A 25,150-nucleotide genomic window follows, 5' to 3' on the forward strand; every position below is an offset into this window, starting at 1 on the left:
GGCAGGGGAGGGACGGGGGCTTTTAGTTTGCATCGGAGGGGGGAGGGGGGAGGGGGACCCGCCGCAGTTAACCTGACTTTACGCAGCGATTTTTAACGAGGCTGGGGGGAGGGGGGCACTGGGGGTGGGGACAGGGTGGGGTGGGGGGCCTGGCTCTGTTATTTACCGTGTATCATATGTAAATATCGACAGAAACTTCAATAAACTTTATTTCAAACACGTCTCCGCCTGCCCAGAGGGAAGGGATTGGATACAGGGGCCTTAGTCCAGGTCTCTGCTTTTAGGGTTGCAGGCCTAAAGTACTGCAGAATAACATTAGATAGGTCGTTGTTAAATGACTTATAATTATCAACGACAGCGCTTTATACTTCAGTCCGTGTAAAGCATGCAGGACCGTAAATGATACTGGTCAGGATCAATAAACACATTTTCCTGATATTCTTATGACCCCGCAGAGTACTGTTGCTATGACTCGCCTTCTTTAGACATGCATTGCTTGTTTTAACTTTCCTCCCAAACGTGCACTGTCAATTTATTGGCCTCATTTTGCAGATAGGTCCAGAGAGGTGAAGTGACCTAGCCAAGATCACGCAGGTGGAACTTGGCAGAGCCATTTGCTAAAACCAAGTTTAGGCCAGGTGCGGTGACTTACGCTTGTAATCCCAGCACTTTGGGAGGTCAAGCTGGGCGGATCGCTTGAGGTCAGGAGTTCGAGATCAGCCTGGCCAACATGGCGAAACGCCGTCTCTACTTAAAAACACAAAAAAATTAGCCGGGCGCGGTGGCTCACGCCTGTAATCCCAGTTACTCGGGAGGCTGAAGCAGAGAATCGCTTGAACCTGGGAGGTGGAGGCTGCAGTGAGCCAAGATCTCGCCACTGCACTCCAGCCTGGGCGACAGAATGAGACTCCATCTCAAAATAATAATCATAATAAAACCAAGTATCTGGTTCTGAAGCTCAGGCTTCCTCCCCCTTGCACCAGGCAGTGGTGGGTTTTCCCAACGCTTGGCTCAGTCCCTCTGTTGAGAAATGACTGCTACCATTTACTGCACACCTACCGTGAGCCAGACGCCTTCCTTCCTTACGTGATCTCATTAGACATTCACAGCAGCCCTGTTATGTAGGAATTATCACCCCGTTTTTGCAGGTGAAGGAGGCAGGCTCAGAAAGTGGGTGCTGCGATCTGCAGTCTCACCCACTATACTGAGAGACTGAGAACAGCCTAAATGTTTGATAAGCTTATTCTTGCAGCATATTGTAAAGGAAACACCGTGCCAGATTTTCCCTTCTTTGCCTTGTCTAGATTTGGCCTCTTAAGGATCCATCAGAACGATTTTTGCTATTACAGTCACAACTGTTAACAACCATAGACACATTTATCAGGTCATCATTAGGGTATCAGACACTGCACTAAGCACATAAAAAAAAAAAAAAAAAAAAAAAAAAAAGACAGGATCTCCTTGTGTTGCCCAGGTTGGTCTTGAACTCCTGGGCTCAAGGGCTCCTCCTGCCTTGGCCTCCCAAAGTGCTAGAATTACAGGCATGAGCCTCCCTACCCGGCCTGCACTAAGCACCTTCGATTTATTAGCTGACTGAATCCTTCCAACCATCCTGTGAATCAGGCATTCCAATTAGCCCCATTTTATAGATGAAGTAACCGAGGCTCGGGGAAGTGAGGCCACCCACCAGGTAAGATGCGGAGGAGAATTCATGCCCGGTCTCTCTGACCTCAGAGCCCACACTCTTAGCTGCTATAATTTACTGCTATGGATTTGGTGCAAACTCATTCTGTGACCTTGAGCAAATCTTTTAATCTCTGGGGCTTTCCGTTTTTGTTTTTGTTTTTGTTTTTTTCTGTAAAAAATAAAAATAAAAAATACCGAGGGCAGTGGTTGGTTTAGAAGGATTCCAAATCCCTCTGAATAGGGAGGTTGGTGGGGGTAAGTTAGCGGGAAAGAGTTCTCAATCAGCAGGACTGGACTCCCGGAGGGAACTATTCTGAGTCATTTTCAATAATTTCACAAATTTCTGGAGGTCTTGCTTGAGATTTGGGATTGCAAATCATGCTTCAGCTTCGTTGTCAAAACTAAGCGATTCGTACTGGTTGCTTGGAGCCCAGTATTAGAAGGATTCTGAGCATCTGCTCGGTGGGAAAGAGTGTCGCCATTGATTGGTGCTGTCTGCCGTGCTGCTCAATTGGTGCTGTCTGCCTTGCCTGCAGGATGGGCTGCGGTGATGCAAATGCTAGATACTTGCTAACACTATGGGAAAGTTAACAACCTAAAATCCTAAGGTTTGTGTTCTTTTTTTTTTTTTTTTTTTTTTTTTGGGACGGAGTCTCTGCCGCCCGGGCTGGAGTGTAGTGGCCGGATCTCAGCTCACTGCAAGCTCCGCCTCCCGGGTTCACGCCATTCTCCTGCCTCAGCCTCCCGAGTAGCTGGGACTACAGGCGCCCGCCACCTCGCCCGGCTAGTTTTTTGTATTTTTTAGTAGAGACGGGGTTTCACTGTGTTAGCCAGGATGGTCTTGAGCTCCTGACCTCGTGATCCGCCCGTCTCGGCCTCCCAAAGTGCTGGGATTACAGGCTTGAGCCACCGCGCCCGGCCTAGGTTTGTGTTCTTTTAAAAAGTCAAGCTAGTTCTTTTGTTTATTAAACTTTGAAAATGGAATGCAATCCCACAGTTCAGGATTGGTGAGTTTTTTTGTTTTGTTTTAAAGAAATGCTGTGAAAAGTTCCACCTTTATTTATCCAAAGTGAGTCAGGATGTCCTAACATTCTGAAATCCTCCTCCCCCTGAGGTATTATTAGTTTTTAATTTCAGGAATACTCTATGCATATTCAAGCATATATGCATGTGTTTAAATCCACATATGGATGAGTATGTGGTATACACATTTTTATTGTATACATTTATCATGTAATGCACATAGTTCGGTGCCTTCTAGTTTCAAATGAGAATGCATGATGGGGCTCATTTAGTATGTTATATAACTCTACTGTTTTCCAAGCCTGCTTAATAACAATTGTTTGCATAAATTAATTGCATAATTTATTGAGTGCTTACATGCCAGCCATTGTGTGTTTCAGTCCTAAGCCTTTTACATTCTATAACCCCAGGAGGTTTGGTACTCTTAGAATCATTCTCATTTTATAAATGAGATCTTGAGACACAGAGAGGGTAATTAGCTTTCTCCTGGTCACGCAGCTAGTAAGTGGTCAAGCTAAAATTTGAATCCTGAGAGTCTCCTGTGTCTCCAATACTTACCCACTAAGCTTTGTGTGTGTGTATATATATACTGCCTTCCTTGGCCTCCCAAAGTGCTGGGAGTACAGGCATGAGCCACCGTACCCAGCTTTTTTTGTTTTGTTTTGTTTTTAACGAATTTTGCTCTGTTGCCCAGGCAGAGAGCAGTGGCATGATCTCGGCTCACTGCAACCTCCACCTCCTGTGTTAAAGCGATTCTCCTGCCTCAGCCCCCAGAGTAACTGGGATTACAGGTACACGCCACCACTCCTGGCTAATTTTGTATTTTTAGTAGAGACAAGGTTTCGCCATGTTGGCCAGGCTGGTCTCAAACTCCTGACCTCAAGTGATCTGCCCTCCTTGGCCTCCCAGTGTGCTGGGATTACAGGTGTGGGCCACCATGCCCAGCCCTCTGTGTATATTGAAGCCAACTGGTTCCATTTATTTATCAAGGACCTATATCTCCCTATTGCCCTTAGGAGCAAATCTAAGCTCCTCACCTGTGTCCTTTTGCTAAGAGCACCCGTCTCATCGTATGCCGCCCCCATTGCTGCCTCTAGCAGACCGAGGTTGTCTTCCCTACCACTCCCAGCTCCTTCCTGTGCTGAGGGCTTCCTGGGTGGTTTCCTTCCATGGAATCCCCTTCCATCTCTCAGCCATATGGCAAACTCCCTATCCACTCTTTTTTTTCTTTCTGAGACAGGGTCTTGCTCTGTTACCCAGGCTGGAGTGCAGTGGTGCAATCTTGGTTCCCTGTAGCCTTGACTTCCCAGGTTCAAGTCATCCTCCCACCTCAGCCTCCCCAGTAGCTGAGACCACAGGCAAGCACCACCACCCCCAGCTATTTTTTTTTTTTTTGTATTTTTGGTAGAGACAGGGTCTCGTCATGTTGCCCAGGCTGGTCTCAAACTCCTGAGCTTGAGCGATCCACTGACCTGAGCCTCCCAAAGTGCTGGGATTGCAGGCATGAGCCACCGTGCTGGGTTCTGTCCACTCTTGAGATTCAACTTACATGCTCCTTCCACCAGGAAGCCTTCCCTGAGCTTTAAGCCTGCATCAGGGTTTACCTAAGTGCTTCCACCCTACCCTATATTGCCCCCCTTAGACCACAGTGATTTACAGGACGATACTACATACCAGTGTTTCTCAAAGTGTGTCCCAGGGAGCCGGGACATTCCTGAGACCCATTTAGGAAGTTCACAAGGTCAAAGGCATTTTTGTCGTAATACTAAGATATTTTCCTTTTTTTTGTTCTTATTCTCTCATGAGTGTATAGAGTCTGGAGGTTTCACAAGAAATAAGAGCACGATTGAACGCAGAAGCAGACATGAGACTGACTTTCTTCTGTTGAGTCGAATGTTAAATCGATTTTAAAAAATATAAACCAATACCATTACGTAATTTTTTTTTATTTTGGAAACTATAGTTATTTTTATTAAAATAAGTTGCTTATGTAAACATACAATAAGTTGATTATTTTACTTAAATACATATTTTGGATTTTTTTTTTATCAGTTTGAATTGCAAATATGCAAAATATCAATAGACATAGCACAAATGTAAAAAGCTCTTCGGGGTCCCCTACAATTTTCTTTTTTTTTTATTTTTAGAGACAAGGTCTTGCTCTGTTGCCCGAGCTGAAGTGCAGTGGTGCTATCATAGCTCACCGCAACCTTGAACTCTCAGGTTCAAGAAATCCTCCCATCTCAGCCTCCTGAGTAGCAAAGACCACAGGTGCGCACCACCATGCCCAGCTAGTATTTTAATTTTTTTTTTTTTTTGTAAAGACGGAGTCTCAAACTCACGGCCTCAAATGACTGTCTCACCTTGGTCTCCCGAAGTGTTGGGATTACAAGTGTGAGCCACCAGCTCTTTACAATTAAGTGTATGGAGGGATCCTGCATTCAAAGGTTTAAATCCCGATGCTGTATGTCACAGAGTTAGTAAGATTTACCTAATTCCTCTAATGACTATGTAGTGGTCCATTGTAGAGAGGTAATTTATTTGAACAATACACTCATTTTAATTATGAATTTATTTATTTATGTATTCTTAATTTTTAATTTTTTTCTATCTCAAAAATTTTTTCTATTTCTATAATAAATTGATTAGTTTACTTGAGATGGAGTTTCACTCTTGTCACCCAGGCTAGAGTGCAATGGCACGATCTCTGCTCACTGCAACCTCCACCTCCCAGGTTTGAGTGATTCTCCTGTCTCAGCCTCCGGAGTAGCTGGGATTACAGGCGTGTGCTACCATGCCCAGCTCATTTTTATATTTTTAGTAGAGATGGGGTTTTGCCAAGTTGGCCAGGTTGGTCTCAAACTCCTGACCTCAGGTGATCTGCCCGCCTTGGCCTCCCAAAGTGCTGGGGTTACAGGAGTAACCACGCCTAGCCCTGAAATTTAATACTCAGTCATGATTTAAAAGTTTCAGCATCAGAAAAGGGTATAAAGAAAGTAGCTTTTGGCTGGGCATGGTGGCTCACGTCTGTAATCCCAGCACTTTGGGAGGCCAAGGCAGGTGGATCATGAGGTCAGGAATTTGAGATCAGCCTGACCAACATGGTGAAACCCTGTCTCTACTAAAAACACACACAAAAAATTAGCTGGGCATGGTGGCGGGCGCCTGTAACCCCAGCTACTTGGGAGGCTGTGGCAGGGAGGTGGAGGTTGCAGTGAGCCAAGATCACGCCATTGTACTCCAGTCTGGGCAACAGGTCTAAAAAAACAAAACAAAAAAAAAAAAAAAAAGCAAAAAAAACAGGTATTTCCTTTTTTTTTTCTTTTTTGCCTTAATTTTTATGGACACAAATGAGATTTTCCTAAATTGATTCATAAGCTATAATTCTTTTTTTAATTTTTATTTTGAGACAGGGTCTCTCTCTGTCTCTTGGGCTGGATAGGGTGCAGTGGCACAGCCTTGACTCACTGCAGCCTCAACCTCCTGAGCTCAAGGCGTCCTCCCACCTCAGCTTCCTGAGGAACTAGGACTACGCTCCTGGTTAATTTTTTAAGAATTATTTTTTGGCCGGGCATGGTGGCTCATGCCTGTAATCGTAGCACTTTGGGAGGCCAAGGCAGGTGGATCACCTGAGGTCAGGAGTTCGAGACCGGCCTGGCCAACATGGTGAAACCCGGTCTCTACTAAAAATACAAAAAATTAGCCAGATATGGTGGCGGACGCCTGTAATCCCAGCTACTCAGGAACCTGAGGCAGGAGAATCACTTGAATCTGGGAGGCAGAGGCTGCAGTGAGCTGAGACCGCACTCCAGCCTGGGCAATAAGAGCGAAACTCCGTCTCAAAAAAAAAAAAAAAAAAAAAAAATTATTTTTTGTAGAGTCAGGGGTCTCACTATGTTGCCCAGGCTGGGCTCAAACAATCCTCGTGCCTCAGCTTCTCGAAGTGCTGGGATTACAGGCATGAGCCACCGCGCTCTGCCAGCTATGATAATTTGCAGGAGAATAGGGACCTCTTTGAGAGACAGATAAAAGCTACGGACCCCCAGAAAAAAAATACTCATACTCACACTATTTTGTACATAATTTCAGGGGCTTCACTGACATCCCGTTAGCTCTTCCAGAATGCCTTGGATTTGTGATTTGGAATCACAATCTCAACAATAGAGAGATCACTAACTGTGTCCCTCGTCCCCTTCTACAGATGAGAGAATGAGAGAAGGAAGGTGCAGAGAGAACCAAGGTTTGGCTCCGGGTTCCTTGGGGAGGCAAAGAAGAGCCGGAGCTGGAACTCGGGCCACCTGGCTCCCCAGCGTTGGAATATTTCCACTTCACCCTGAATGAGGACGTTTAAGAAACGCTGATCGACGCTTCCTGGTACAGCAGGAAGACATGCCACCACCACTCTGTTCCTCTTGAGGAAACACAAAGGCCCCAGCTGTTGTTGATGAGAAACACTCGAGCACCTGGGAAAAACCACACACTCAGGATATGAGGCAAGGAGAAGGGTTGGATAGGGACAAGAGGTTGGAACTGGCTGCCTAGAGGGTGGAGACCCTAGAATATGTATCCACTCATTCTGTGACTCATTCATTTATTTGTTTATTCGTTCATTCGTTCATTCATTCATTTGTTCAGCAACCCTGGACCGAGGACTCCTGTCCATCAGAGCTAAGCTGGGATCTAGGGGACACGGAAGTAAATCAGACCCGTGCCTGTCCTTGAACAGCTCCTGCACTAGTGCGGAGAAGGCCGACCGCGTGTCAATCACAAAGTAGCGTTGCTGTGGCTTAAGGGAGCCAGTGCAAGCAGGGTGGAAGCACTGATGTAGACCCTGATGCAGGCTTGGGACGTCAGAGAGGGCTTCCTGGAGGAAGGAGTGTGTAAGTTGAATCTCAAGAGTGGATAGTGCCAGATGCGGTGGCTCTGTAATCCCAGCACTTTGGGAGGCTGAGGTGGGAGGATCACTTGAGCTCAGGAGTTTGAGGCCAGCCTGGGCAACATGATGAGACCCCGTCTCTACCAAAAATGCAAAAAAAATAGCCGGGCATGGTGGGGCTTGCCTGTGGTCTCAGCTACTGGGGAGACTGAGGTGGGAGGATGGCTTGAGCCTGGGAAGTCAAGGCTGCAGTGAGTCAAGATTTTGGCGCTACTCTCCAGCCTGGGTGACAGAGCAAGACCCTGTCTCAGAAAAAAAGAGTGGATAGAGGGTTTGCCCTATGACTGAGAGATGGAAGGGAATTCAATGGAAGGAGACCCAGGAAACCCTCAGAACAGGAAGGAGCTGGGAATGGTAGGGAAGAAAACTTCAGTCTGCCAGAGGCAGCAATGGGGGTGGCATACGATGAGACTGGTGCTCTTAGCAAAAGGACATAGGTGAGGAGCTTAGATTTGCTCCCAAGGGCAATAGGGAGACATAGGAGAATTTTATTTTATTTTATTATTATTTTTTGGGAGATAGAGTCTTGCTCTGTTGCCCAGGCTGGAATACAGCGGCACAATCCCGGCTCACTGCAACCTCCACCTCCCAGGTTTAAGTGATTCTTCTGCCTTAGCCTCCCAGGGAGCTGGGATTACAGGTGTGCGGCACCACGCCAGGCTAATTTTTGTATTTTTAGTAGAGACGGGGTTTCACCATGTTGACCAGGCTGGTCTCGAACCCCTGACCTCAAGTGATCCGCCTGCCTTGGCCTCCCAAAGTGGTGGGATTACAGGCATGAGTCACTGCACCTGGTGAGCTCTGGGTCTCACAAGGCTGAATTTAAGATGCCGGCTGGCTGTGTCCTCTGCCGGGGATTTGGCTAGGGAGAGAACCACTTCTAACCTCCCACAGGTTGAGCAGAATTCCCTGTAGTTGTTTGACTGACGTCTCTGTTTTCTAGTTAGCAGTAGCCACTTACTCTCAGGTCTTTGCCATGATAAGACAGTTTGCTTCCTCAAGGTTCTCAGGAGAATCTCCTTTGCTTTGGTTCTTTCTGATGTCTTGATCCTTTCCTAAGAGATCACCTGATTAGGTCAGGTCCACCTGGGATAATTTCTTTATTAATTAAGTCAACTGATTAGGGACCTTAATTATATTTACAAAATCCCCATACCTTGCCATATAATGTCACATAATCATGGGAACAGCATCACCTCCTAGCGGCAGGTCTTGTCTACGCTCAAGGGAAGGAGATTCTCTCAGGGCTGTACGCCAGCGGGTGGGAATCTTGGAGATTATTTTAAAATTCTGCCAATCACAGTTGGAAGTGAGGACTGAGGACCTTCTCAAGGGAAGGGATTAGCAAACCTATCTCTAAGTCTGCAGGCTCTAGGTCTCTGGGTCAAGCCCAGCAGAGGCCTTGGCTAATGTAAAATGAATACATGAGCAAATGTAGAAATGAGATATTATAAAAGCTCACAACCTGCTTCTTTTGTGACACCCCTTCTGAAGAGGCCTTCCATGAGGTGAAGGAGTGATCAGTGGGTTCAATACTCCCATCTTCTCTTTTCCTTTCTTTTCCTTTCTTTTTTTTTTTGAGACAGAATTTCACTCTTGTTGCCCAGGCTAGAGTGCAGTGGTATGATCTTGGCTCACTGCAACCTCTGCCTCCCAGGTTCAAGCGATTCGCCTGCCTCAGCCTCCCACATAGCTGGAATTACAGGCAGGCACCACTGTGCCCAGCTAATTTTTACTTTTTTTTTTTTTTTTTTTTGAGGCAGAGTCTCGCTCTGTCGCCCAGGCTGGAGTGCAGTGGCGCGATCTCGGCTCACTGCAAGCTCCGCCTCCCGGGTTCCCGCCATTCTCCTGCCTCAGCCTCCCGAGTAGCTGGGACTACAGGCGCTGCCACCACGCCCGGCTAATTTTTTTGTATTTTTAGTGGAGACGGGGTTTCATTGTGTTAGCCAGGATGGTCTCGATCTCCTGACCTCGTGATCCGCCCGTCTCGGCATCCCAAAGTGCTGGGATTACAGGCTTGAGCCACCGCGCCCGGCCTAATTTTTACATTTTTAGTAGAGACAGGGTTTCACCATGTTGGCCAGCCTGGTCTCGAACTTGCAACCTCAGGTGATCCGCCTGCCTTGGCCTCCCAAAGTGCTGTGATTACAGGCGTGAGCCACCACACCCAGCAATACTCCCATCTTTCAAAATGAAATCAAGAGATACTATCTCATTCCTTAAACTCATTCCACAAGTTCACTGCTAGGTATGTGCCCAAGAGATATGAAAACATATGTCCACACAAAAATGTGCACACAAATGTGCACAGTAGCATTATTCATAGTAGCCAAAATGTGGAAAAATCTCAAATGTTCATTCACGAATGGATTCATAAAATGTGATATCTCCCTCTATACCATGGAATATTATTCTGCCGTAAAATGGAATGAAGTACTGACTCATGCTACAACATGGATGAACCTTGAAGACATTACTTACTTAGCCTGAAAGCAGCCAGACACAAAGAACCATAGGTTGTATGATTCAATTTCTATGAAATGTCTAGAATAGGAAAATCTATACTGACAGAAAGTACATTAGTGATTGCCTAGAGCTGGGGTGTGGGTGCTTAGATTGGGGGCGAAGGCTAAGGAGTACGCAGTATCTCCTTGGACTAATGAAGATGTTCTAAAAGTGATCTGAAGTTGATGATTGCACAGCTCTGTACAACTAAAAGTCATTGAATTGTACACTTGAAGTGGGTGAATTGCATGATATGTGAATTCGATCTCATTAAAGCTGTGAAAAAAAGTGATATACTCTTTAGTTGTTGAAATAAATCATGATTTAATCATGCATGACTTAGTGTCACAAAATTACCAATAGAAGAACAAACGCTTGGCCGGGCGTGGGGCTCACGCCTGTAATCCCAGCACTATGGGAGGCCGAGGTGGGCAGATCACAAGGTCAGGAGATCGAGACCATCCTAGCTAACACGGTAAAACCCCATCTCTACTAAAAATACAAAAAAATTAGCCAGGCGTGGTGGTGGGCGCTTGTGGTCCCAGTTACTTGGGAGGCTGAGGCAGGAGAATGGCGTGGACCCGGGAGGCGGAGCTTGCAGTGAGCTGAGATGGTGCCACTGCGTTCCAGCCTGGGCGACAGAGCGAGACTCTGTCTCAAAAAAAAAAAAAAAAAAAAAGAAGAAGAAGAAGAACTAACACTTGAGGAAGAAGGGAAGGAAAAGTGAGGGCTGCATGAATCAATTTGTTATCTATTACAGAAAAAATATCTGTACATAATGTATAATTTTGATACATCCAAAAGAAAATCATTATTTAGGGATGTCAAGGCAAGTAAGATAAGAAATAGCTAAGAGTGTTAATAGACAACCGGGCACGGTGGCTCATGCCTGTAATCCCAACACTTTGGGAGGCCGAGGCTGGCGGATCACGAGGTCAGGAGTTCAAGACTATCCTGGCCAACATGGTGAAACCCCGTCTCTACTAAAAATGTAAAAATTAGCTGGGCATGTTGCTGCATGCCTGTAATCCCAGCTACTCAGTAGGCTGAGGCACAAGAATTGCTTGAACCCAGGAGGCAGAGGTTGCAGTGAGCCGAGATTGCACCATTGCACTCCAGCCTGGTAACAGAGTGAGACTCTGTCTCAAAAAACAAAAACAAAAACAAGAATGTTAATAGATTTTCCAATAAGGAACAGGATTTGAGGTGGAACAGGCTACATTATTTTTATTATAGTCCCTTGTGTACCATTTGATTTTTTTCTTTTTTCTTTTTTAAACCATGAGCCTATATTGATTTGACTAGGAAATATATTTTCATTTAAAATAAAATAAAGAAGTTCCCCCCCCGTTGCTAATTCGTATAATTTAATAGTTCTCAACCAGGGGAGATTTTGTTCCCCAAGGGACATTGAGCAACGTTTGGAGACATTTTTGGTTGTCCCCAAATGCTATTTTTAGGGTGCTATTTGGAGGTGCTATTGGCATCTAGTGGATAGAGGCGAGGAGTACTGCTCAACGTTCCACAATGCACAGGACAGCCTCCACCACACAAAATTATCCATCCCAAATGTCGAGAATGTTGAGGTTGGGAAACCCTGGCTTTAAAAAATTATCTTCATAGTCATTCTTACCAGTGCAGTTATATCAGCACAGGCTCTGGAATTTGATGTTCTGACCAATTTCCTCCAATACAACTGACCTCCCAACCTCAGTTTTCACATTTTTAAAGTGGGGGCTGCTAAGAGAACCCACTTCTTTTGAAGATGGATACCAATGCCCTCAGGCTCCTTGGAGTCTGTAATATTAAATGTCCAGTTTATTTATTTTTTATTTTTATTTTTTTTGAGACAGAGTTTCACTCTTGTTGCTCAGGCTGGAGTGTAAGGGTTCGATCTCAGCTCACCGCAACCTCCAACCCCCCTCCGCCTTGGTTCAAGCGATTCTCCTGCCTCAGCCTCCCAAGTAGCTGGGATTACAGGCGTGCACCACCTTTCCCGGCTAATTTTGTACTTTTAGTAGAGGCGGGGTTTCACCATGTTGGTCAGGCTGGTCTTGAACTCCCAACCTCAGGTGATCCACCCGCCTCGGCCTCCCAAAGTGCTGGGATTACAGGCATGAGCCACTGCACCCGGCCTAAATGTCCAGTTTATATTGGTTATCACCATTGTTTGCTGATGTATCTCCCCCTCCCACTCTCCAGCAAAAGAGCAGAAAATAAACAACTTTCCTCAAACGAATTTCATTCCAGGCCTCTTCCCTTGGGGGCTGTTTCTTTGCTTCTAAACCAGGAGTGTTGGAATGCATGTCTAAACTTTCTCCCATGGGCGGGGTGAGAATTAAGTGAAATGACCTAAAGAAATTTCAGTAGGAATGTGAGATGCTGGGTACTGAAAGATATCACCCCTCCAAAGATATCACCCCTCCAGCAGGAGCAAACACTAGGTAAATAGATGTAGGGAATTTTTGTTTCTGCCAGCCCAGGAGGGTGCCGTAAAGGTGTGTTGGGTTACATGACTATGAATTTCACCTATTGTTGGCTGCCCTCCTCCCCCATAACCCCCTATTGTCTCAGAGCCTCAGGTTACTCATGGATCATATAGGAACATTGGTGTCCACACTGCAAAGATTCTGTAGGAATTCTGTAAGACAGTGAAGCTTGCCAACAGCCTCCAATCAGCCATGGGGCTAGTTCTTAGTTTCTGATAACATTTGTATGAAGATCGGTTCTTGAGTAAACGGCTTGCCTAGAGTCACATACAAGCCCACTTCCCTTCCGCGGTCATACTTGATTGGAGGCAGCTTCTGTGCCCTTTATAACCAAGAGCAACTGAGTTTAGAGGAGAAGAAGTGTTTTGTCCAAGGTCACACGATGCCTAGGGGGCATCCGTGAAATGTGGACCCAAGACCAAACTTTCAGACTCTCATCTCAGACTCTCCACCTCCAATTGTTCCACTCCCCAAATCTACTAGCTAGTTCTAGAACGGACAGATCCATGCTTCTCAAAACTGTTGCATAGACCCCTACCCAGTCCCAGACGGGTTTCTTTAAGACATATTTGCACCCAAGCTTCTCGCATTCTACTCTCCTTCCCAGCCCCAGCCCCATCTCGGGGGCATCTGACTTCACCCCTTCTTCCCCATCAGGTTTGAACTAGGGGAGGGGAGGGGGATGAGAAGAGAAAAGAAAAAAAAATTGTTGGTGAAAGTCAAAAGGCTTGTTAACGTTGTAAGTTTAATATTGTTTTATTTGGGGTGGTGGCGGGGAATCTTTGCCCTTGCCACTTGGAGGACGAGCGGTGGGAAGACCCCGGGAAGTTGTGCTTTCCCTTGGATTTTGGGAAAGGGGAGCATTCCTGGGGTCCTTTTGAAAAGGCCCTCCCCTCATTTCCGGCCGCCGCTGCCAGCCTTGGCTGGGCGCCTGGATCCTGTTGCTATGACGACAGGAAGAGGCGGTGGCGGCGGCAAGCGATGCTGAAGAGAGATGGAGGCTAGTGGGGGTGGGGGTGGTGGCATTGGAATGGGGGAGGGGGCAGGGATCCGGGGCTGGGGACGCGGGAGGGGGCGGGGGCAGGGGTATCCTTCATCTCTGACCTCCTCGGGGCATCTCAGCCTGACCCCTCTTCCGTTATTTTTTCCGGGCTTCCTTCGGGTGCCTCCCCAGTCTCTGTGTCTGCCTCTGTTTCTCTGGGTCTCTCTCTCTTCCTGTCTCAGTCCCTCTCCGGCTGTCTCTCTCTGGGTCTCCCTCTTCTTTTCCTGCACCTGCCTTTCTTTCCCCAGGTACCTTCTGCCATCCAGGCCTTTCTACCCTCAATTTCTTTCATTTACTATCTTGTTCCCCCGCTCCCTCTCCGCACCTTCTTCTCTCTTTAAAGCTTCCTTCTCTCTAGCAAGACCTTGCCCCTATCCCCAATTTCTCTCCCTCCCCGCTCTCCATTTCGTTCCCTCTCCCCCCGCTCTCCCCCATCCTCTCAGTCTCTCTCTTTCTGTCTGTCTCTCCCCATCTGTCCCTCCTCCCTCCTCTCTGGATGACTCTCTCCCTCTCTCTTCTTTCCTTCTGTTTCCCAGATCCTGACCCCCCCACCCACCAACTTACCCCAGCCCTCCCCCAGCCCCTCCCCGCAGCCCCTGGGTTTCTCTCTTTGGGTCTCTGTCCCTGTCCCCTTCTCTCTCTGGATATTTCTCTGTGTGTATCTCTCCAACTTCCTTCGGCGCCCAGCCGCTGCCTCCCCCAAATTTCTCCCTCCCCCATTTCTGTTTCGCGGTCTCTGTGTCTCTCTCTTTCTGTTTCTCCTCGTCTCTCTCTGTCTCTCTCCCTCCCTCTCTGGATCTCTCTCTTCTTCTCCGGCTTCCTTCTGCCACTCGACCCTGCCCCCCCTCTTTCCCTTCCCCCATCCATCTCCTCTCCGAGGCTCCCCATCCCTCAGCATCTCCCCTCCCCCTCCCTCCCTACTCCCTCCCTCTCGTCCTCCAGCTCCGCACTTTACCCAGCGACACGAGAACCAAATTGTCTCCTCACCTTTTTTTTTTTTAAATATATATATATATATATATATATCCGACCCTCACTCCCTTGGGGCCCAGGCTCAGAGCTGCCCCTCAGCCCCAGCCTGGCCTCAGCACCCCCATTCCCCGTACGCCTCCTCATCTCCACCCCCCCCAACCAGGTCGGACGCCTGGGTCCCTCACTGCTGGGGGAGGGGGAAGCAGCGAGAATTGGGAGCCAAAAGGTTTTTCTGGGGGGGGTGCCAACAGAGGGGGCTCGACGTCCCCTCCTCCGTGCATCGGAGAGTTGACCTGTCGTTAACAGAGGTGAGACAGATCTTTTTATTAATCGGAGGTGGGTGGAGGTAGAATTAATGTTCTGTGAACCCCCCCCCCCCACGAATTCTGGAGAAAAGAGCTGGTCCCCTTCCTAAGAAGAAAGGACAGTGACCCCCTCATACCCGGAAGCTTTAGAATTGGGGGTCCCCTGCTTTCTTCTCCCTGGCAGCTGCTGAGCGATGGACTAACAGTCCCTAAAACCAGACTGTCCCCCAAATTGACAAAATGAAAAGATCTTCAAATCTTTTTTTTTTTTTTTTGGACGGAAGGAGAATTTCCCTCCTTTCCCTCCTCTTCCCTTCCCCTCTTATCCCAGGCTGTTAGGGGACTGGGGTCACGGGCTTACCCTCATTGAAAGCAGAAATCTGTTAAGACAGGGTAGGTGGCCGTGCTGGTGGTGAGGGGGCACCAATTCAGGGAGAAGAGGCCAAGAGATCAAGAAGAGAGGAAACTCGGCATGCGGACAGAAAAGAGAGGAAGGGGCCGGTGCCCAGGCCGGGAGGCTGGGGGATGCCCCGTCCAGTGAGCTGCTGAACTGTGGCCTGAGGAAGGGCTGTGTGTGTGGGCAGACGGGAGTTGAGGTGGGGGAGGGAACACAACGTGTGGGGCACTAGGCCCAGTTGCCATGGAGACACCCCCCATAGACAACCTTTTTCCACAGCCCCTTCTCGGAGCAGCCCCAGTCTGAGGCCAGCTGGTGGGGGGCAGTGGAGACCGGGAAGCAACCAGGAGACCAAGGTCACCCTGTACTGGTACCTAGGTTCTGGTTTTTGTTTTGTTTTTTTTAATCCCCCCTTCGTCTAAGGTTTCCAGACTCTTAACTCTAGTGGGTTTGGGGGAAGAAGTTGAAGCAGCAGTGGTGGAAGCAAGTAAGGAGTACATCCCCCGGAGGACAGTTGGGGTCGGGGGAGACAGGCAGGGCTGGGGGCATGGTGGTCGGTGGAGAATGTGGAAGAGAGAAATGAAGGAGCCACGGGGCAGCGGGTGCAGGCTGGAAAAGTATTCCCAATTGAAAAGAGAGTTGCAGTCTTGTGGGTCACATTTTTCGGAGGGACACAGTCTACTGGGGGGCTCTTTCTGCATGTGGAAGAAGATGAGGGGCTCCAGTGTGTGTTCCTGTACAGGTGAAATCCTAGAGGGGAGTACTGGGGGGCGTTCCCAAGAAGGGAAGCCTGTGGGGGCCTGCGGAGGGGATTTTCCTGGGCAGAGGAGAACTAGGAGTTCTACTGGTGGAGCAGGAGGAAGTGAGTCAAGGGAATTCTATATGATGGGAGAGAAGTTGGGGAGAATGCTTCCTGGTAGGTTGAAGAGAGAGTGGGGTTCAATGTGAGTTGAGGGGGATCTCGAGTTGGGGGAAACTGTCGGAAGACCCTGTGTGGTGGTGAAGGGCTACCAGGAGGGGATCTGGAGGCAGTGGGAGCTGCTGTGAGTGCAGAGGGGCGGGTGGGTGGATGCTGGGCAGAGTGGGGGTACACTGTGCTCCCTGCTATGGGAACACAGGGCAGAGATTGCGGTGCTCCTGAACGGAGAGACATTTGGGGTCTAGAGGAAGCCATTCTTGTGAGTAGAAAATGCCGTGAAACTCATGGAGGAAATTTTTCTTAATGGAGGAGAAAACGACGGTTATGACATGAGTTCGTTTAAGTTGTAGGGGGGAGGGTGGCGGGGGGGAAGATTTGGAAGACTCTTCTAAAGCAAAAGAGAGAGTGGGGGTTTTCCTGGAGTAAACGCATAGTATGGGGTGGGGGGTGAGTGGCTTGTGGGGAAACAGTGGAGGCTGTGAGAGGGAATGGGTTGGAGATGGGGGGCCCTCTTGCAAACCAGTGGGTCTAATGTTGGGTGCATTAGCATTCCCCAGGGAGCTTTTATAAACTTAGATGCCCAGGCCACACTGCAGACCAATCATGTCGGACTTTCTCAGGTGGGACTCAAACATCCGAATTTCTAAGGTCCTCGGGTGATTTCGAGGTGTGCTGGAGGCTGCTGGAGTCAGGAAGGGGGCTTCCAGTGAGAGGAGACTGACTGAGGGTGGCTGCTTATTCTGAGTTGCACAAACTGTGAGGGTCAGCTGGGATTTTCTTTGTCTTTTTCTTCTTCTCCTTTAAATTTTTCCTTTTTAGTTGAAGACAGATTGAGAGATGTATTTTTCCTAAGGAGAGGAAATTGTGGGGGACCATTTGGAGTGATGGCATGACAAAAGCCAGACCGGAGGGGGCTTGCGGAGGTTATTCCCACGGAAGTGGTGCTACTCGGGCTTCTTAAGTTGTGGAGACGCTCAGGGAAAAGTTGGGGAGACAGGGAAGGGTTCTAGCAGATGGAGAGGTGGGGCTGCAGGGGAAGAGTGGGGAGAACTGGTGGGAACCGAATGGTGATGGGGCGGGGGTCTCTAAGGAAGGAGGAACGCGACAGGGGCTCCTGGGGAGGAGGAGAGGTGGGGCTTGGCATCATGGGGGGCTGGTGGCTTCCCATGCGATGAGGACCGTGGAGCCCACTGGGGCGGAGCCAACGGGGGCTGGGGGCGAGGGCTGCGAGTGTGAGCGGTGGGGGGGATTCCTCTGAGTGGGGTTAGTGGGATGGTGGGATGACTTTCTTGGGCAGAAGACAAGAGTGGAGAGAGTTTTTTTGGGTTTTTTTTTTTTTTTTTTTTTTTTGAGAAAGGGGAGCAGTGGAGACCCAAGTGGAAGGAGTTTCTGGAGCTGAGGCAGGGATTTTAGGGGGGGCGGGGACTGGGGGAGGTACCTGTGCCTTCTCCTCTAATCCGAGATCTCGCTCCTTGCCCTCCACCAGCCGCCGACCATGGCCGCGCTCTGACCCCCTCCCCGGCCGCAGCCTCCTCCTCGCCGCCCCCTCCCCAGCCCCGCCGGCCCCGGGCCCCCCGCTTCTGCCTGCGCTGTGACCCCCCCAGCCGCCGGCACGGCCCCGCCCCCGCTGCCCCGGTGGTGGCCCACGGCCCCCCGGCTGCCCGTGGTCAAACTGGAGTCACTGAAGCGCTGGAACGAAGAGCGGGGCCTCTGGTGCGAGAAGGGGGTGCAGGTGCTGCTGACGACGGTGGGCGCCTTCGCCGCCTTCGGCCTCATGACCATCGCCATCAGCACCGACTACTGGCTCTACACGCGCGCCCTCATCTGCAACACCACCAACCTCACGGCCGGCGACGACGGGACCCCCCACCGTGGGGGCGGCGGCGCCTCGGAGAAGAAGGACCCCGGCGGCCTCACGCACTCGGGCCTCTGGAGGATCTGCTGCCTGGAAGGTAGGGTGCGGGCGGCCCTCCCCGCAGCCCCCGCCGCTCCCCTCCGAGAGACCCTGAGCCTCCTGGGGTTGCCTCTCCCTGATCCTGGGGCCCCCATGGGCACCCCTCGTCCTCTGCCAGAGGCGCTTCTGTGGCTTCCCACTCGCGCCCCTGACCCCCTCTCCCTTCCTTCCCACTCCTCCCTGCGTCCTGGCACCCTGCGGAATTCCTCTGCCTGGTTCCTCTGCAGCCCCTTTGCCTTTACACTGAACCCCCTTATCCTATCTTCCCCTCGGCCGTGTCTCCTGCCCTGCCCCATCACACCCCTCCCTCTTCCCTCAAGCACCTGGGCTCCTCCTGTTTCATTTCTTCCACACTCTGCCCTGTGCCTTTTCTCCTTCCTTTTTTTTTTTTTTTTTTTTTTTTTTGACAAGGTCTCACTCTGTCGCCCAGGCTGGAGTACAGTGTACAATCACAGCTCACTGCAGCCTCCACCGCCTGGGCTCAAGCCATCCTCCCACCTCTGCCTCCTGAGTAGCTGGTACCACAGGCATGAGCTACTGTGCCCAGCTAATTTTTTTCATTATTTGTAGAGATAGGGTCCCCCTTGTTGTTCAGGCTGGTCTCAAGCTCCTGAGCTCAAGAGATCCTCCTGCCTTAGCCTCCAAAGTGCTGGGATGACAGGCGTGAGCCTCTGCACCCAGCAGCCTCTTTCTCCCTCTTTCCCCTCAGTTCATCTTGACCCTGCTCCTCCTCTCCACCTGCCCCTTCATTTCCTCTCCCTCGGGCCGCGTGGCATCTTCTCTCTCCCGACATTCCCCCCAGGTCATCTGAATTCCCCTGCCTCTCCCGCCCCCACTCATGGCCCAGGTTTCCAGTCTCCATCTCTTTCCCCTTCTCTTTGGCTGCTGCTCCCCTGAAACTTCTGCCTTAACTCGCCCTCACTCATGACCTTCTCTCTTTTCTGCCTTGTGCTTCTCCTCCTATACATCTTTCCCCATCAGTGCCCCCTCCCACGTCTCTCCCACCAGGATGCCCTCCAACCTCCCATCCTGGTCCTTTCCTCCTTTTTCCTTTAGTGGGCTCCACTTCCTCTTCCTCCACTCATGCCTTCTTTGACGTCTTCCTGACCCGATGCCTCATGCCTTCACATTAAGGCTGCTCGCTCCTGCCCCTGCTACCTCCTCAGATCTTTGTCTTGGTTCTTTTCCTCTGTCCCGTTCTCCCTCTCACAGCTTCTCTCCTAGCTCGACTCCCTGGCTCTCGACTCCCGTACTTCTCCAAGACTCCTGCCCTCTGCTGCGCCGACCCCTTCTCTCTCCCACTTTTAGCATCAGTATTTCTTTCCTGAGTATCACCGAGCTGTGGGGCTGGGAAGCAGGAGTCCTGGGTGCCAGTCCTGCTGAGCATCTGCCCCGCTGTGTGACCACTATCTTCCCCCCTGCACCGCAGCCTCACAGCCCTTGTCTGCAACGTGAAGGAGCGGAACCAGCCATTCTGATGCCCCCTTCCGCCAAAAGATTGAAATCTCTTGCTTCTCTTTTTCATCCTCCTCTATTTCTTCTGCCCCTTCTTCCTCTGTTTTGCTGAGTGCTCACGACAAGCCAGGAACGTTATCTTGTTTAATCCTATGAGGTGGGCACCACCTCCCTGTTGGGGATGGGTAAACTGAGGCTCAGAGAAGTGAAGTCACTTGCCCAAGGTCACCCAGCTGAGAAAGGGGCAGAGCCAAGCGCAGAACTCGAATCCCATGGATAGGATGCGCAGATGCGCTCTGTCTAGTGTACGAAGTGTTTAAAACTGAAAGCAAAATCTGAATCCATTGCCAACAGTTAAAAATAGGGAGGCTTCCCATTGTAGTTCTGATTTCCGGCTTCTTCTGAGCTAGCGGAAGATCTAACACAAGCCTGTGTTCTACCCTGACCATGATGGGCCGGATCTGAGCAGCAGCTGGCAGGGGGTCTCCATTTCCCCACAGTCACCTCCATCCGTCCCGTATCGCCTCCCATTCCTCCCACGGCTTTCGTGATGTTCTTTTCCTCTCTTGTGGAAGTTTGAGTTCATGTGCATTCACCGGTCTGACCAAGTACCAGGCATAGAGCCAAGTGTGAGGGCTCACATCATGAAACCCCTAGGACAGCATGTGGCATCTAGTAGGGACGTCATTCATTCATTCATTCATTCAACGTCCCATTTTTATTGAGTTTATATTATGTGCCAGGCATTGTTCTGGATTCTGAGGCTGCAGCAGTGGAAAACAGACAAAACCTCCTCTCGTTATATATCTCATATTCTAAGGTAGAGACAGATAATGATGGAGGTAAATAAAGTCAGCATTTAGGGTGTTAGATAGAACTGAGTGCTAAGGAGGACAAGGAGTTGGGGGGCGGGTGGGAGGTGTCAGGAATCCCCGTGGGAAGTAGATAAGGAATCTAGGAAAAGCTTCCCCCAGCAGGTGACATTTGAGTGCAGGTCTGAAGGAAGTAAGAGATGGAGGAAAGTGCTTCAGCCTGTAGGAACCGCAGGTGCAGAGGCCCTGAGGTGGGAGTGTGGCTGTGTGTTGATCAAGCCAGTAGGAGGTCAGCATGGCTGGGGCAGAGTGAGTGGCAGGGAATGTAGTAGAAGGAGGTGCAGTTGTAGGGTTATCAGGGTCCCCATCCCACAGGTTCTGGTTTTTTATTTTTTTATTTTTTTTTTGAGACGGAGTCTCGCTCTGTCGCCCAGGCTGGAGTGCAGTGGCGCCATCTCGGCTCACTGCAAGCTCCGCCTCCCGGGTTCACGCCATTCTCCTGCCTCAGCCTCCCGAGTAGCTAGGACTACAGGCGCCCACAACCGCGCCCGGCTAATTTTTTGTATTTTTAGTAGAGACGGGGTTTCACCGTGGTCTCGATCTCCTGACCTTGTGATCCGCCCGCCTCGGCCTCCCAAAGTGCTGGGATTACAGGCGTGAGCCACCGCGCCCGGCAGGTTCTGGTTTTTTAAAAAAATTATTTTATTTATTTACTTATTTATTTTTTATTTATTTATTTATTTATTTATTTATTATTTATTTATTTATTTTTGAGACGGAGTCTCACGCTGTTGCCCAGGCTGGAGTGCAGTGGCGCGATCTCGGCTCACTGCAAGCTCCGCCTCCTGGGTTCACGCCATTCCCCTGCCTCAGCCTCCGCAGTAGCTGGGACTACGGGTGCCTACCACCACACCCAGCTGACTTTTTTGTATTTTTTAGTAGATACAGGGGTTTTCACCATGTTAGCCAGGATGGTCTGGATCTCCTGACCTGATCTGCCCACTTTGGCCTCCCAAAGTGCTGGGATTACAGGCGTGAGCCACCGCACCCGGCCTCATTTATTTATTGAAACAGAGTCTTGCTTTGTCAGCCAAGCTGTACTGCAGTGGTGTGATCTCGGCTTACTGCAACTTTGGCCTCCTGGGTTCAAGCGATTCTCATACCTCAGACTCCCGAGTAGCTGGAATCACAGGTGTGCGCCACCACGCCTGGCTAATTTTTGTATTTTTAGTAGAGACGGGGTTTTACCATGTTGGCCACGTTGGTCTCGAACTTCTGACCTCAAGTGATTGGCCTGCCTAGGCCTCCCAAAGTGCTGGGATTAGAGATGTGAGCCACCATGTCTATGTCTGGCCAGGTTCTGTTTTTTTTTTTTTTTTTTTTTAAGCAGGGTTTTGCTCTGTCACCCAGGCTGGCATGCAGTGGTAAGACCATAGCTCACTGAAACCTTGAACTCCTGAACCCAAGCCGTCCTCTTGCCTCAGCCTCCCAAATAGCTAGAACTCAGGCACATGCCACCATTTTTTGTAGACACAGGGTCTCACTATATTGCCAAGGCTGGTCTCAAACTCCTGAGCTCAAGCAGTCCTCCTGCCTCAGCCTCCCGATGTGTTGGGATTACAGGTGTGAGCCACTGCACCCGGCCTCATAGCTTCTTATACATCCCAGAAAGCACTTTGCTTTAGATTCGGAGACGGGAGCCGTTGAAGGTTCTTGAGCAGAGGAGTCACATGAGCTGACTTACATTTCTGCAGTATGGCTCTTGCTGCTGTGTTGACAAGTGACCAAAGGGAAGGCAAATGAGACGACGAGAAGCTCATCTAGGGTGAGGGCCGTAGTGTTTGGGAAGTTGTTTGAATTCTTAGTATATTCTGGAGCTACCGTGGGCAGGAATTGCTGATGGAGCAGTTGTAGGATATGAGAGAGAAGAGCCAGGGGCGCCTCCAAAGCAGGGTTTTTCCACCGCAGCACGGTTGATATTTTGGGGTGGATAATTCTGTGTGGAGGGGGCCGTCCTGTGCATTGTAGGATGCTGAGCAACAGCCTTGATCTCTCCCACTAGATGCCAGCAGCGCCCTTCCCAGTCGTGACAACCAAAATTGTAAATTGTGTCTAAACATTGTCGACTATCTCCTGGGGGATAAAAATCGCCCTGAGTTGAGAATCACCGCTCTAACGCTTTGGCCTGAGCTCCTGAGAATAGGGGAGCCATTCCTAAGATGAAACAGCAGCTATTTTATTTATTTTCTCTTATCAAATTTATTATGAAGGAGAGGGAGCAGGGGCTCAGTTCTGGGCATGTTAAACTTACGGTGCCCATTCACAGACAACATCTGGACAGAGGCCAGCACAGTGAAGGTCCTATAAAGTGCCATATAGGAAAGATTGCAGGCTTTGTGGAACGGTCTCTATCACAACAACTTGTGAAAGTGACCGAGACAGTCTGTAAGTGAGTGTGGCTGTGTTCCAATGAGACTTCATTTATGGACACTAAAATTTGAATTTCGCCGGGGGCAGTGGCTCACGCCTGTAATCCCAGCACTTTGGGAGGCCAAAGCAGGCGGATCACCTGAGGTCAGGAGTTCGAAACCAGCCTGGCCAACATGGTGAAAACCTGTCTCTACTAAAAATACAAAAATTAGCCAGGCGTGGTGGCAGGTGCCTGTAATCCCAGCTACTCAGGAGGCTGAGGCAGGAGAATCGCTTGAACCTGGGAGGCGGAGGTTGCAGTGAGCCGAGATCACGTCACCATACTCCAGCCGGGGCAACAGAGAGAGATTCTAAGAAAAAAAAAAGTTTTTTTTTGGAATTCCATGTCATTTTCACATGCCACAAAAATCGTCTTCTTCTTTGATATTTTCTCAATCATTAAAAACACATAAAACCCGTTCTTAGCTGGATTTGGCCTGTGAGCCGTAGTTTGCTGATCACTGATTTAAATTGTTAAAGATACGGTATATGAGGCCAGAGACTGGGCTGGAGATATCAGTTTGAGGGGCATCATCATATAGATGAATTAGATGGACGGAGTCAGTTAGAGAAGAGACAGCTGGGCGCAGTGGCGCACACCTGTAATCCCAGCATTTTGGGAGGCCAAGGCAAGAAGATCGCTTGAGCCCAGGAGTTCGAGACCAGCCTGGGCAAAATAGCGAGACTTCGTCTCTACAAATAATTTAAAAATTAGCTGAAAGTGCTGGTGTGTGCCTGTGGTCCCAGCTACTCAGGAGGCTTAGGTGGGAGGATTGTTTACGCCCAGGAAGTCGAGGCTAAAGTGAGCCATGATTGTACCACTGCATTCCAGTCTGGGTGACAGGGCAAGATCCCATCTCAAAAAAAAAAAAAAAAAAAAAAAAGAGAGAGAGAGAAGAGATCAGAACAAATGATAAAATTTCATTAAAGGCTTAAGCCTTCAGCCGGTCCACTATTAAAATGTGAGGGAGATGTCGGGCGTGGTGGCTTACGCCTGTAATCCCAGCACTTTGGGAGGCTGGGACAGGCGGATCACGAGGTCAGGAGCTCGAGACCAGCCTGACCGACATGGGGAAACCCTGTCTCTACTAAAAATACAAAAATTAGCTGGGCTTGGTGGCGTGTACCTGTAATCCCAGCTACTCAGGAGGCTGAGGCAGGAGAAGCCCTTGAACCCGGGTGGCGGAGGTTGCAGTGAGCTGAGATCGTGCCACTGCACTCCGGCTTGGGCAACAGAGTGAGACTCCGTCCAAAAAAAAAAAAAAAAAGGGAGGGAGATGAGAAGTCATCAAAGGAGTGGAGAAAGGAGTGAGGCTACAGGTTTGGGGAAAAATGGATGTCCTGGAAGCCAACGGAAGTTAGTGTTTCAAGGAGAGGAGGAATGAAGGCTGACTCTGTTGTTCTTGTAATTGTCATTCATTTGTCACTGGATGCACACAATAACCCTGCTAAGTAGGTACTTTATTTATTTATTTTTATTAATTTTTTTTTGAGACAGATTCTTGCTCTGTTGCCCAGGCTGGAGTGCAAAGGCACAATCTCAACCCACTGCAACCTCCACCTCCCAGGTTCAAGCAATTCTCCCGCCTCAGCCTCCTGAGTAGCTGGGATTACAGGTGCCCATCATCACACCCAGCTAATTTTTGTACTTTTAGTAGAGACGGGGTTTCACCATGTTGACCAGGTTGATCTCGAACTCCGGCCTCAGGTGATCTGCCTGCCTCAGTCTCCCAAAGTGCTGGGATTACAGGTATGAGCCACTGCGCCCGGCTGGTACTTTTATTATTCCCATTCTAAAAGAAGAAGTGAAGGCCCAGAGAGGTGAAGTGAGTTGCCCAAGGTCACACAGTTAATATGCAGTAGGGTCTGGATTTGTTTTTGTTTCTGATTTGTTTGCTTGTTTTTTTTTTTTTTTTTTTAGAGATGGGGTCTCCCCACATTGCCCAGCCTGGTCTAGAACTCCTGGGCTCAAGCAATTCTCTCACCCCCGGCCTCTCAAAGTATTGGGATAACAGGCGTGAACCACCATGCCAGGCCCAGCATCTGGATTTGAATCCAGGTGTGTCTGGTTTTGTAGAACAAAGCAACAAATCCACTTGCTTTCAGCCCACCAGGGCTGTAGAAACTGGGCCCCCCCGAGTCATTGCCTCCTGCAGTCACTGTGCCCTGGGAACTCTCAGGCTCAA

General features: G+C 49.5%; 1 protein-coding gene across 4 annotated transcripts in view; it reads left to right on the plus strand.

The window, feature by feature from the left end:
• The first annotated feature begins 13,710 nt into the window (after positions 1-13,710).
• Positions 13,711-25,150, plus strand: part of LOC105497324 (calcium voltage-gated channel auxiliary subunit gamma 8) — a 33,256-nt gene continuing 21,816 nt past the window's right edge. Inside the window, exons 1-3 of one of the 4 annotated variants that reach the window (XM_071087771.1) lie at positions 13,711-14,961; positions 15,635-15,842; positions 17,761-18,226. In XM_071087771.1, coding sequence (XP_070943872.1) covers positions 18,049-18,226 — 178 coding nt within the window. In that variant the 5' untranslated portion in view covers positions 13,711-14,961; positions 15,635-15,842; positions 17,761-18,048. Of the gene's footprint in view, positions 14,962-15,018; positions 15,843-17,760; positions 18,227-25,150 lie in introns of those variants that run through there. The other 3 variants (XM_071087772.1, XM_071087769.1, XM_071087770.1) reach the window with 3 other exon arrangements.

This window comes from Macaca nemestrina, chromosome 20 (assembly GCF_043159975.1).
Source record: "Macaca nemestrina isolate mMacNem1 chromosome 20, mMacNem.hap1, whole genome shotgun sequence".
Lineage (NCBI taxonomy): Eukaryota > Metazoa > Chordata > Mammalia > Primates > Cercopithecidae > Macaca > Macaca nemestrina.